This window comes from Tiliqua scincoides, chromosome 8 (genome assembly GCF_035046505.1).
Source record: "Tiliqua scincoides isolate rTilSci1 chromosome 8, rTilSci1.hap2, whole genome shotgun sequence".
In the NCBI taxonomy this organism is placed as follows: domain Eukaryota; kingdom Metazoa; phylum Chordata; class Lepidosauria; order Squamata; family Scincidae; genus Tiliqua; species Tiliqua scincoides.
Window position 1 is genome coordinate 40,520,367 of NC_089828.1, and position 12,874 is coordinate 40,533,240.

Here is a 12,874-nt window from a genome sequence, read left to right on the forward strand (position 1 = left end):
CACCTTCAGCCTTCTTCCCGTTTCTAACTACAAAGAAACATTTATGGGGCAGAAGTTTCCACAATTATGAGAAGGTCGCTACTGCTGTGGAGAGCTGGTTTGCCTCCAGATCTACAGCCTTCTACGGCTAAAGAACTGTTCAACAGGCTTGAGAAGTGTGTGGCCCTAGGCGGTGTATATGCAGAGAAGGAAGAGTCAGCAGACCAAATTTCAGATCCCTAGCACATCCAGATCATGGTGAGGGTAAGAACTCTTTGGCCTCCCCTCATATTGTCAATTTTTTATGTGTTTCATTCAGTGAGCTGCTGTGGTTGGGAGGAGGCAGCATTTATTTATTTAAATAAGGGATACCTTGTCCCACAGTGGTGTTGCAGCACAAATTTATGCACTAACTTTCTGGAATTTTAAAATTATTAAAAACAGTGGCCAAATTCAATCTTCTCAATGCAAAAGCACACAGTGCCATCAGATTCAGACCAGCTTTCAGAGAAGTCCAGAATCACACAAGATTTCATTTCTGCCAAACACCATGAAATTTGAAGCAGCAGCTTAGTAAGTCACCAAACTGAAAACGCTGAAGTTGAAAAGGTTCCGGGAAAACAGAGATCCTGGCCACTTGGTTGGTTAAACAACAGGGTAGCTTGCTTGGTTGGTTACACCGCAGCGATTATAGACTCCTTTCAGCAATCGCATGTAACCTTGTTCACCCCACCGCTCAGACCAGCTGCAGGAAAGTGAATTCAAAAGGAGAGTGAAGGTCAAGAGATATATCTTACTAGGGGGCCATGTGTTTAGCAGAGCTTGCCTTTCTTTGAAGCAATGGCATATGAACTCCTAGATGACTCGCTAAAGGATCTAGAGAGAGGAACAGCTGGGGCTCCTACTAACTCTCATTGAGTTCTGTGGGACAGATGAATATAGGAAACTGACCAAAGTTGAACTTGGCAGCAGAAGACAATCTAGTTCAGTGCTGTCAATAATGACTGGCAGCAGCTCTCTGTGATCTCAGACCAAGATCTTCCTCTGCCCTACCTGAAAATATCAGAGATTGAAGCTAAGAGTCTTCTACATACAAAACGTATGCTCCAGCCCTGACCCATTTCACACCACATGGGTGAGAAGGCAAGAGACTGGTCAGAGGTCACTCTGTTCTCAAGCATGTCATTAGGATTGGTGTCACCCAGTGAGGTCACTCATCATGGTGTCACTCCCATAGACCACATCTACCCCCAGAGCTCTGGGTATGCCTGATCTGCCCAACCGGCCATCTTTCTCCTTCTTGTTGACTAGACCTGACCTCACAGAGAGCAAAAGTCAAAGGGTGGACCAACTGGGAGGCCAGGACTACTGGGCTGGTAGACCTGGGCTCCACCTTGGGAAACTTGGTAGAACTGGGCTCCAAAGACTTTTCCAGCTGCAGCAGATACAACAGAAGTCTCTCAGCCATCCTTCAGCCACTGCTTTCCCAGGCTTAATCCTGGCCCTTTTCATCTTGACAGACATACCAAAAGGCTGAGGCCAGGGCTGCCTTGGTCCAGGTACAGCTGGGCTTCAGAGTTTTGGGCGTCACCCTATGCGACCCCCACCCCCACACACATACTACCCTAGTGACACTGTTCTGGAAAACAGTTGCATCTGCATAAAAACAGCTCAGACTTACACTGCCCTTTGCATGTCATGGTTTTTTTTAACCCTCTGTTGTGTGTATCCTCTCTCTCTCTCTCTCTCTCTCTCTGCTGAGGATAACATTTCATGCATCTGTCTAAGTAGACTCTGGATCTCAAAAGTTTATGCCACAAGATTCTTTGCTGCCAGAAAGTAGCATGTCTCCCCTCAGGGCTCCTGCCTGGAAGGGGTGTCTGATCCCCTCAGACAGGCAAGAAAGGGGCCATATTTAGCCCCACCTTAGCAGCATTTCCTGCTGTATCTTTTATTCTGTTCCACGAATATTCTGCCACTTAACTCCTTGGAAAAAACAAAATAAGACCCAGCACTATTAAGGTTGGTCAAGATATGCCATTAGCCTCTGACTCTGGATGTCAGAGACTGACAATCTAGAGAGGCAAATTCCAATCAGGCCAACTGTAAAGCAAGTAAGTGGAGAGTCTGGGAGCAGCTCAATCTGTTTCCAAGTAATGAGTTGCTCATACTGAGTCAGGAGTTACCCAAGTCTAGGGGGAGCCCTATTGTTTCCCCATGTCATCTGCCCTTCTTGCTGATTTGGCAGCTGCAATACCACTCTCTGGCCATCCACTGTGGTTGTGGTGCTAAGGAACAGCAATCTCTGCTGCACTTGTGCTGGGAGTCCCACTGCCAGGATCCCCACCCAAACCAAGACCCCCAGAGGGTCCAAGACCCCCTGTACCTTACACAGGGTCCATATGAAGCTGCCTTCTACTGAACAAGACCGTTGGTCTAGCTTGAGTCTGTGTTTTCTATACTGTTTGGCACTGACTCTCCAGAGTTTCAGACCAACCATTTTTCTCCAGGCCAACTTAATATGAGGGATTGAACTTGAGATCTCAGAGGCTTAAACCAAAGAGCCTGTCCTTCCTACATGGGGTATCACGGCCTTCAGATGGAGAAAGAGTTGCCCTCCCATCACCCAGTTATCTTGGTTGGCATCTCATTCCTGGAGACAGGCCACCAGATCTGTTATGCCAAGCAACTTTTTGCCATGGCCCCCCAACTCCCTTCTCTGTTACCTGTTCTTTAGGATCCAATAATCTGTGTTCTTCCCATTTTCCTGGAATGTGCCATAGCCAACGGCCAGCATGGCATGGTTCACCAGTTGGCTGCGCCAGCTGCTATCAAAAATTCCTAGACAGAAGAGATGTTTGGAAGGTGAAGGGCTTAGAGAGAGAGATAATCGAGAATACAAACTCCCCGATACATTCACACACTATCTCTGCCACTGCCCCAGCCTTGCCACCCCCAAAATCCAGGCATTTGATATTGGATGACAAGAAAAAAAAATGGTAGAGAGGAGGGTACATATCTATGCTCAAAAAAATGCATGTAGCACCTTGGGCTGTTGCTAGTTCAAGCAATTGGTGGTGTGGCAATGAAAGACAACTTCGAAGTGAGAAAGAACCATTCCAGCTCAAACACCACAGGCAAATCCAGCCCAAGTCCTTCTAGTGCCTGAGGTGGCACACCAAGTGACGCTCCTTACTTGATTATGTGCCAGCTTCTGTTCCTCTGACACTCTAGCCCAGACCTGGCCCGGGGGCCAGATGCAGCCTCAATCCAGCCCGTGGCCAGCCTCTTGTCCCCTGAAAGCCTCTGGCCCACTTGGCCGAACATGACTGGAACTGTGCTCTGGTTGCATCTGGAGGGTGTTCTAAGGGCCAGAAAGTTTGAATGAATGAGCTCACTCATTCATTTATTCACTCATCGAAGTTCCATCTCTAATTTATTTATATAAATTTTATATTTAAATGTTTTTCCGGCCCTCAACACCGTGCCAGATATTTGATGCGGCCCTCTGGCCAAAATGTTTGGAGACCCCTGCTCTAGCCTACCACTCTCCTCTCTGCTCTAGTTCTGCTCTATCCTTCTTTTCCTTTTCCAATCCAGGAAGTGGAAAGAGGTAAATAAGATGAAGAGGAGGATCAATGGAGACAAGCAGGCAGGCAGAAGGGGGCGCCCCCTGCCAATCTGTTGCCTGAGGTGACTGCTTCAGTTGTCCTCATGAATGGGCTGCTCCTGACCACAGGCATACTGCTAGCACCAATTTATCACCTCAAAGACCGTTCAATACATATTCAGCTGAGAGACAGCAGAATAACTGGGTGACAAGACAGCAGCCAACTGACTCAAGAAGGGAGTCGATGAGAGTGCAAAGAAGCAATGGAGAGGCGAGGCTGGGGCAATGGCCAGAAAAGTCACAACCCGATCTGGACAACAGTCTCATTTATGCTAAATTAACCTCTGTAATGAGGTGTCATGTTTTGGGTATACTCCCTTCTTCAGAAGTGGAGCACAGAGTGGCAGATCCTGAAATGCAGGAATACTCGCTCTTCTAGCAGCCTCCATTCCTGCTATAACTTCATTCCTTTCCCTTTCTCTGTTGTCTCCCTTGTGTTGCTATCCAGAGTGTAAGCTCCTCAAGGCAGGGACCTGTCTTCTCATTCCTTGTAACGTGCTACATACATCGATATAGCCCCATATTATTACGCATAACAACGGTAGATATTTGGTTTTTCTCCTCTTCTATAGAGCATCTTACCTGACTGATAGAAATGGAACATGAAGTTCCTGGCATCCACAGCAACAGACACTGGCCCAACTATTGCCACAGTTTGCTCCAGGGCAGCCTCACTTCCTTCTTCAATCACCACGAGAGATGTGCAGTTGGCTGCCCGGTCCCGGGGATTGAAATGACAGCTGGATTCGTCCTTCAAAGATACTTTTAAGTCAAATTTGCTTTTATTGACTTACTTCATTTATAGACCAACTTCAACTGCAAAGAACCTTCAAGAGGACCAATGAGGGCTCATTTCAAACTGGAATGCTTTGAAAATTCCTACCAAATCATAAGAGCAGCCAACACCAACACCTCCCTCAGTCAGTCCCCCAACACTGGGCAGAATAAATCTGTTTTCTGCAGGTTAAGGCAGACATAGCCAGGTAGATCTGACAAGAATTTGCCATTAAAGCAGCTATTCCAGAAAAGACCCTGCTCTTGGAGTGTGACAATCTAGCTTGAAGTAACCTAAAGGAGAGCTCGTACGTCCGAATTGAGAGCCATTGGTCATAAGCAGAGGTATTTGTGTTTGTTAAACATGTAAAAAAAAACACAACACACCTCGTTTTGGTGTTTAAGATATTTTCCAGAAATTAAAATAGATTACTTTTTCAATTAGAAATGCAGTGACTGCATCTGCTATTTCACCTACCCAGTACACCTTTAAAGCATCTAAAATTAATAAAAATGAGAACAGAATAAAAACACATAACACCACTCTCTGCCCTTTTCATTTTTTTCCAAATCATAAGATCTGCCCCCCCCCTCCAAAAATAATTTTCAAAGACCCCTAGTCTTAAGGGCTGTGGGTGTGTATATCCTATCCTGCTCATTTTCCCAAACTTAGGTTGCAATCCTACCTACACTTTCCTGGAAGTAAGCCCCATTTAACACAATGGGACTTACCTCTGCATAGGATTGCATTATTAGAGTTTCAGTTACATTTTTACAGAGTGGTTTTCACCATCCAATGCAATCATCATACATTGTAACAAAATAATTATTGCAACAACCCTGTAAGGTAGGCTAGTATTCTTTTGAATCTTACATCTAGTTTGACCTTTAGAAGGCAGGCTAAGCATGTCCTTACTCAGGCCACCAGATGGTATCTACACTTACCTGTGATGCCATGAGCCAAGAGCTCTCACTAAACTCTAACGGAAGTAACGCCATTTTAACATCAGTTCTGACACTGGTCCTAAAATGATTGTTAGCAAGATGCTGTGAGCCACCCCGGCCCAGTGCCTGACTCTCTAGTGCAGCCATTTTCAACCACTGTGCCGTGCCACATTGGTGTGCCACAGGAATTTGGGGGAAGGTCATTTATTAATAGGGCCAATGGGAGCTGTGAGCCCCCATTGGCAGCATGGTGTGCCTTGTCAATTTTTAAGAACCTGGTGGTGTGCCTTGACCATTTTAGTGCCTTATCAGTGTGCCATGAGATGAAAAAGATTGAAAATCACTGCTCTAGTGCCTTAGTGCTTGAAAACCAGACAGAGCTGGTCTGTGTTATCTTGCCAAAGCAACAACCAATAGGAAGGTAAAGGGGGTGTTTGAGTGTGGCAAGGATGGAATTTTACTGAACCCTTTTTCTATGCCTGTCTATGTTTGAAACGAGTATTAAAAGTTAGCTGCGTCTAGCTACACTTGCGCATGATCTCAGGCAACTGGCCTCCTTGCATTGGTACCAGCAATAAACAAGCTGTTTTCTGCTGTACCTTCCCTCAGAGTGTTAAATTGGGATCTAGCACTCCTGGTAACAAACCTCACACTGCCTTTGTGGGTTCAAGGGCAACACCTGGGAGTAAACCCCATTGAATATAAAGGGACTTACTTCTGAGTAGACATGCATAGGATTGGTCTCTCCATTAGTTGGACCAGTTGGAGGGCTGGTGTAGTTTGGGGGGCTAAGAGCCTGAGTTGCAAATTGGGACTTCTCTGATCTGAATCTCACCTGTATAAACTTTCTAGGTGGTCTTAGGCAAGCTGCTCCCTCTCAGGCTCAGCAGCAATGCAGGGATGGTCATGCCTGCTTACTACCTTGCAGAGCTGTTGAGACAATTACATTGGGATGTGCTTTGCAGACTCAAAGAGCATTGCAAATGCATTGCATTTTGTCTGCTGTTCAATGTGTTTGATTTTTGTAATTCTCTATGACCGTCATGCAAATTGCACAAGCAGCCTTCGACCTTTGGTTTAAGGCAACATTTTGAAATTGTATTGCAGAAGGAGCACTGAGGCTGTCAGACGGTGGTTTCCCTAAAGCCAATAAGTGAGTCCCGACAGAGGCCTTGCACCTTGGTCTCAAACCAAGGCCTTGCAGACCAGGCTCTGAGCCACCATGCTATAACCAGTGTACTGCAGGAGTCCAATAAACTCACCAGGAGAGTGTGTAGCAGACTATAACTGGCAGCCTGTACCAGGTCTCCCCACCCAACTTGTCATCCAACTTTTTCCCTCTTGCCCAGTGCAAGTCTCAGATACAAATTGCAACCTCAATTTTTGTTTTCTTTTGAGAAAAGCAAGTTAAGTCCCAAAACAGCAGTACGGTATTTGGGATGCCAAGTTCTGTGCCCCACAAACAGTGGGTTCTGTGCAATCAAAAACACTGGAAGACACGCATACTTGTTCGCATATCATACTTTCTCCACGTAGGGGTAGGCAAGCTCCAAGTTCATGCCTCCATTACTATGCACATAGTCAAAGGCCCGGGTGATGTACCCTCCATGGCACCCATGGTTACCCAGCTTCCAGGAACAATCAATGAGGTTCTGCTCACTCAGCGAAACCAGCTTGCCGGTCTTGTTGAAGACCAAGGCTTCCAGGGCTCCAGTGGCACTGAATGCCCAACAAGCCCCACACTGACCCTGTGAAGAGAAGTACAGCCCTGCTGGGTCAGATGGAGAGATCCCATAGCCTCCAGTTTCTTTTCAACAGCAGGCAGCCAGATGCTTTGGAGAAGGCTGCAAGCAGTCCAGGTGGCAACAGCCCTTTTCCTACTGTCTATTCTCAATATTACTATTCAATGGTAGACTGTCCCTGAAGCTGGATGTTCAGTTTTAATGATGGGATGAAAGGAAACCAATACAATCCAGTAAACTGGGCTGGATTTGGGCGATCTTGGTTCTCACCGATTCTGTATCTTTGGACAAGATTCTCTCTCCACATGTACATCTTCCTCCTCCACCCCCCACCCCTCCAGGCAGAAATACTGAAAGGGGAAGAGAGAGGCAGAAGGCAGCAATTGTCTGAATATGGGGAACGAAGGGGAGAAAGAGATGACCAAGGCTGAATACTGTCATGATGACCTTTTTCTCCACAGAAAGAGTCTGCAAATGAGTGAAAGGTTTTGTTGGAAAATGAAGAATTCTGCCATTGCTGCATTCAACTTGAAACAGTCAGGACATCTTGGAGAACCACACTTTTAGAATTCTCACCCGGAATTGCAGAATACTAGAGCTTGAAGGAACCTCAGAGGTCATCTAGTGCAACCCCCCTTGCAGGCAACAGTGGTTCAAACTTTTTAGCACCAGGACCCACTTTTTAGAATGACGATCTGATGGGACCCACCAGAAGTGATGTCATTAACCTGGAAGTAATGTAGTGGCCAGAACTGACATCAATTTAGGCTTCAAACTTAAGGCATGATCTTTCAAAGGTCACAGCATACTTGTGCTGTTATTTTGCATAGCTCGAAATTCAAACTTTCCAGCTCAAAGTCAAAGCAGAACACAGACTGGAATCCTTCTCCAACCACACAGCCCTCCCCTTTCTAGCGTCCCATCTTCTCACCTATTCAGGGCAAAGCCTATTCAGGGCCTTTCTGCCACCAGGGGCCCGCCCCACCCCACCCTGACCGGCCACTCTGTACCTGTGTTTTCAGCTATTTTTTTCAGTGGTGCCCAGGGATGGACACTCAACTTGGAGACTACTGGAGTAGTGAAAACAAGTGTTTTCCATGACTTGAGTTGAGTTCACAGGCAACACCAACTTGGTGATTTAAGAAAGACTCAACTTAAGTCATGTCTCTCTTTTGTGTTTGCTTGTGACTTGGTTTTGTGTGCGTCTGTGTGCTTGCTTACTTTTTTCACTATTTCAGCATTGTGCCAAAGACCTCATGGGGCAATCTAGAAGCAGGTATTCAGAATGGCTGCAGCAGCAGATGTGATGGGAAGAGGAGGGTAGGTTAGTTTGGAGGTGGGGGAAAGAGAGGTTTAAATTTTGGGGGGGGGCTGGCTATATGACTAGGGGGAGGAACCAGAAGAAGGCGGGGCTTTTGACCATCCTGAGAATGGATGACTGAACAAATGATGGATGCCTGATTTATTTTTCTGGACAAAGAAGGGGAGAAGAAGGAGCCCAATGGAGGGAGAGGGGGTGTTACAATAGGAACAAATGGCTGGAAAAAAGAGATACAAGCCCAGGGAGGGAGTAAAGAAAGTGGACAAATGGGGGGGGGGAGGCTGCTTCCTTGAGGGAGAAGAGGAATGCCTTCAGACCTTGTGACTCAGTTTGCATTGAACCAATCGTTTTTCTGCACTCACTCAAATAACAGCACAGCTTTTGTTTACATAACTGAAATGAAAATGGTGGTTGAAGTGAAAGACCAACTCATCGCTGACCGCAGATGAGATGGGAAAATCAGGGGAGTATTAAATAAGAACTCCAGCACAACATCCCACCAGCATTTTTTCTGCAGTCGCGCATGACTCGGACTAAAGTAAAAAATGACTCTAAGTGGTTCCAGGATGAGTCACATCAGCCACCTGTTATGACTCATGAGTTGAGTCAGGGCACATTGAATCCAGTATATCCCCAATGGTGGCTGAGCTAGGTGCTACAAGACCCACGTAGTGGGTCCTGACCCACAGTTAAGAAACGCTGTACTACAGCATCCCTGACAGGTGATCATCCAACCTCTGCTTGAAACCTCCAAGAAGAGACAGCCCACTGCTGCACACGGCAGATTGTTCCAGTGCCAGACAGCTAAGAAATTCTTCCTCAGGTTTAGATTAGAACTACTTCCCTGTAGTTTCAACCCACTGGTTCTAGCCCTGACCTCAGGAGCCACAGAGAGCAAGTCCTCCCCTTCTTCTGCACAAAAGCCCTCCAGAGACTTGAAGGCAAATATCATGTTGCCTTTTAGTCTTCTCTTCTCCAGGCTAAACATCCTCCAAGCTCTTTAAACCATTCCTCAGAGAGGACTATATACTGAATTTATTTAAAAGTTCTCCCATCACTGTGGTAAAAAAGGAGCTCCTGGCCATTAATTCTTGCCAGGCAGTTCCAACTCACTCCACTGCCTGGCAGTAAGACTAGCAATACAATGTGACAAGCAGCTATAGGAAGCTCAACTAAGCGGGCAGAACTCCAGCGTGTGCTTTTAGCATGCTCAAAAAAAGCCCTCCTGTCTGCTCTCACTGTCTTACTAGTGCTTGGTGCATTACATCTGGCCTCCCAATCTGGAAGTAACTAGCAACGACATCATCGCTAGTTACGTCCAGTGGTACTTCCAGTAGGGGAGCCATACGAAGTGGTACAGTGGGGGACAAACGTTGATCTCTAGTGCAATTGGCTGTTCTGTTTTTCAGTGCTTTATACTTTTTCAATATGTTTTTCAATATTTTTATAGCAGTTGCTACTGTTTTTGATATGGTATTATTTAAGCCTGCTGTGGGGAGAGGTGGGGCTAGACAGAGGAAATGAATTACACATCTGCCTTGGTCTTCACAGCATTAAATTGTAAGCCTCTACAAAGCATCTACCACAGTCAGAATAGTAAAAAATACTGTATATTTGACACATAACAAATAGAATGAGATAGAAAGTTCTACCATAACAGTCTGTTAGATGGCCAAGCCTGCAATCAGGAACTGTTTTTGTGTGTTGTTTTTTTTTTTAAGAAGGTCTATACAGCACTTAGGCATTTTAAGTGCTTTATAAATAGTTTTTAAAAAATTTTTTTTCAATTTACACATACATAGTGTTGTTTCCAGCAAGCACCTTTCTTACCCTCTGTCCTCAGCCACAAACCATTATGTTGTCACCTTCCTATTACAAACCACCTCTCTAGATCCCTTTACAAAGCTGCCCCACTATTGCACCCACCCCACCCCCAACTTTCCAGACGCTCATCTTGCTCCATCACATTAACAGCAAGTCTGCCGAAGAGGATGTGGAATTGATGTTTTGCAAAAACTATCATTAAGAAAACGGTCCAAAGCAATCTGCAAACAGCTTCCTGTACCCTCCATTAGAGCTTTGAACAGTACATTATTTTACCCTTGCACATTCAGGTCATTGTGCATGCTGAATTCAACAATAATACCCAACCACCAAGTATCTGCTGCTCTTTGATATTCTTTTGCAACTGCATTAATATTTCCTTACAATTATTAATGCCACTATATAAAATACATTAAATGACTGGGTCCTTCTGGATTTTGTCTCATCCAGCATCCACTTTCCATCAATAAACAGGTGCTTCAGACAGTCCCCAAGCAAGGGACAAAGGCAACAATCTTCTCCCCCTCCCCCCCATAATTTAGTGTTGCCCATAAGTGAACTGCAGGAATCTCCTGTGTGCCTGGTGGATGCATGCAAGCTGGTACATCTCAGTAAGGCAACACTCCACACCACCTTCCCCATTCTAAGCTGTCCAGAATCACATGCAGTCTCCATACGGAACTTCCTCTCATGCACGATCCTGTGCATCCTTTTCAGACCTAGAATGGCTCTCCCTTCTATCCAGCTACCAACTCTCTCTGCATGCAAGTGACAAGGCCTGAAACTTGAGATCAATAGAAAGTGCTGAGCTCCAGTCTTTAGGGAAATCAGGCATTATAATATACATTCTAGCACTAACAATGCCGTTCAACTGATAGTGGCTGAACTAGGTGCATCTTGACTTGATCCTACACATCAAGGTCTGCTCTTAAGCAGGAGTGAAAACTCAGGACCATCCAGGACAGAGTAAAGATACCATAAGTAGTGAGAGTACTTGAGAATTTGTAAGTCTAAAGAACAGGAGGTGTAGACCAAGAGACTTTGGGACTAGTAGACTACAGGAGATTGAGCCGCAACCCACTGTAGGTCTCCATCTTCTAGGTTGCTCCATTGCATCACCCTCACATTCATTAAACAGTCCCACCCATCCAAGCCATTTTTTGGAGCATAGAAAGCCACTTTCCATCTAGTTTGGTCTTTGGTCAATCCAGCTCAGCACAACTGACTCTACCACTGAGCTGCAGCCCCATTCAAAGTTTGAGGAGGGCAGGATACAAGAGTGATGAAAAGTAAGCTGTCATGCCTTCTGTTTAAGTACTTTCATTAAATCTTCCAGGGAGATTCAGCACATTTTCCAATGCCCTTATGGGCATTTACAGTCAAAACAGGTGAATTAAACTGTCTGCACTGAACAGGAATCTTTCACGCTACTTGAAAACGCTTCCAGGGACTGAACAGGAGACCTTCAGAATACAAAACTGGAGCTCTGTCTCTGTGCCATGATCCTTCCCCCAAACTCTACTTGTTTATGCTCTGCACTACTCCCAATTGCAGAAAACCCCTCACATTTGTCTTTTTCTTTTAAGAATTAGGTTTAGGTAAAGGCACTTGAATGATGGCTTTCAGTCCCACCCCTGCCTTCCAAACTCATCCACACAACCTACCTCTCTTGCCTGCAGAAAAGGTTAGAAAAAAGGATCTTGTCTCACCTGTCTCCCTGGGAGAATATTACCAGTGCCTTCTATCAGGAGAGACTGCCCCCAAAGAGTGCTACTTCCTCTCCACAATCCCCCTCCCAATAGCCAGTTTACACAATGCAGCTTCCTGGAACTACTGGAAACTATGACAAAAAGACACACCACATTACAGAGATGAGACAGTTATTGGAGCCAACAACACAGCAGGAAAGATAAGCTACAGGATGTGGTGCTGACTGCACAATTCAGTCTGCCCAGAAAGTGCACCAACATATTGCTTTTGCAAAAACATAGTTGAGGACAAGGATGGTGAGAGCCACAATGGCTGTAAGGCACTGTTTTTCACACTGGGCTGCAGCCTTCCTGCACCCACCTTCCTACTTATTTTCTGCCTTTTTACTGAGGTCATAAGGCAGCCAACAACAGTATGCAAACCACAAAATTATGAAGATGATCAATACCAAACAAAGTAGGAGATGGAGAAAACTAGCAGCAGAGCAACAACAGAATTCCAGTTTCAGATTCCAGGAAGGATCACACACACACATGACTATTAAAGTCCAATAAAGCTTCCAGAGACCCAGGGCAGGTTTTGCTTGGGTGTCTAAAAGAGAGAACAGGGCCAAGCGAGTGTGTCTCACAAAGGAACATCATTGTGTTTGAGCACCACTGCTGACAAAGCCATCTCTCCGGGAGCACCCACCTAACCTGAAACAGCAGCAGCATTCAGAGAAGGGCCTCTTCTAATGGACACCACTATTCAGAGGCAATGGTCTAATGGTCTATTGGTTCATTTGGAGGCAATGGTCTAATGCAGTGGTTCTCCAAGGGCCCAGGACCCACTAGTGGGTCATGACCCAATTTTTGTTAGGACTCAGAACAGACACAGCAGATTATATGTATTGGTTAAACAAGCTCCTAC

General features: G+C 45.6%; 1 protein-coding gene across 1 annotated transcript; it reads right to left on the reverse strand.

Moving 5' to 3' along the window:
• Positions 1 to 330: 330 nt before the first annotated feature.
• LOC136659280 (procathepsin L-like) lies at positions 331 to 9,383 on the reverse strand. Its single transcript, XM_066636416.1, has 5 exons — positions 9,293 to 9,383; positions 6,892 to 7,175; positions 4,232 to 4,400; positions 2,706 to 2,820; positions 331 to 724 (listed from the first exon to the last, which is right to left on the reverse strand). Exons 1-5 carry the CDS (start codon positions 9,381 to 9,383, stop codon positions 625 to 627), a joined length of 759 nt encoding a protein of 252 aa, XP_066492513.1. The 3' UTR covers positions 331 to 624.
• Positions 9,384 to 12,874: the final 3,491 nt, after the last annotated feature.

Coding starts and splice junctions, on each gene's coding strand:
- LOC136659280 (XM_066636416.1), bottom strand. CDS start 9,383: ATGATATTTGCCTTCAAGTCTCTGGAGGGCTTTTGTGCAGAAGAAGGG. Junction 7,176..9,292: donor TGAGGTCAGGGCTAGAACCA/GTGGGTTGAAAC, acceptor GCTGTTGAAAAG/AAACTGGAGGCTATGGGATC. Junction 4,401..6,891: donor CCTACCCCTACGTGGAGAAA/GTATGATATGCG, acceptor GTATCTTTGAAG/GACGAATCCAGCTGTCATTT.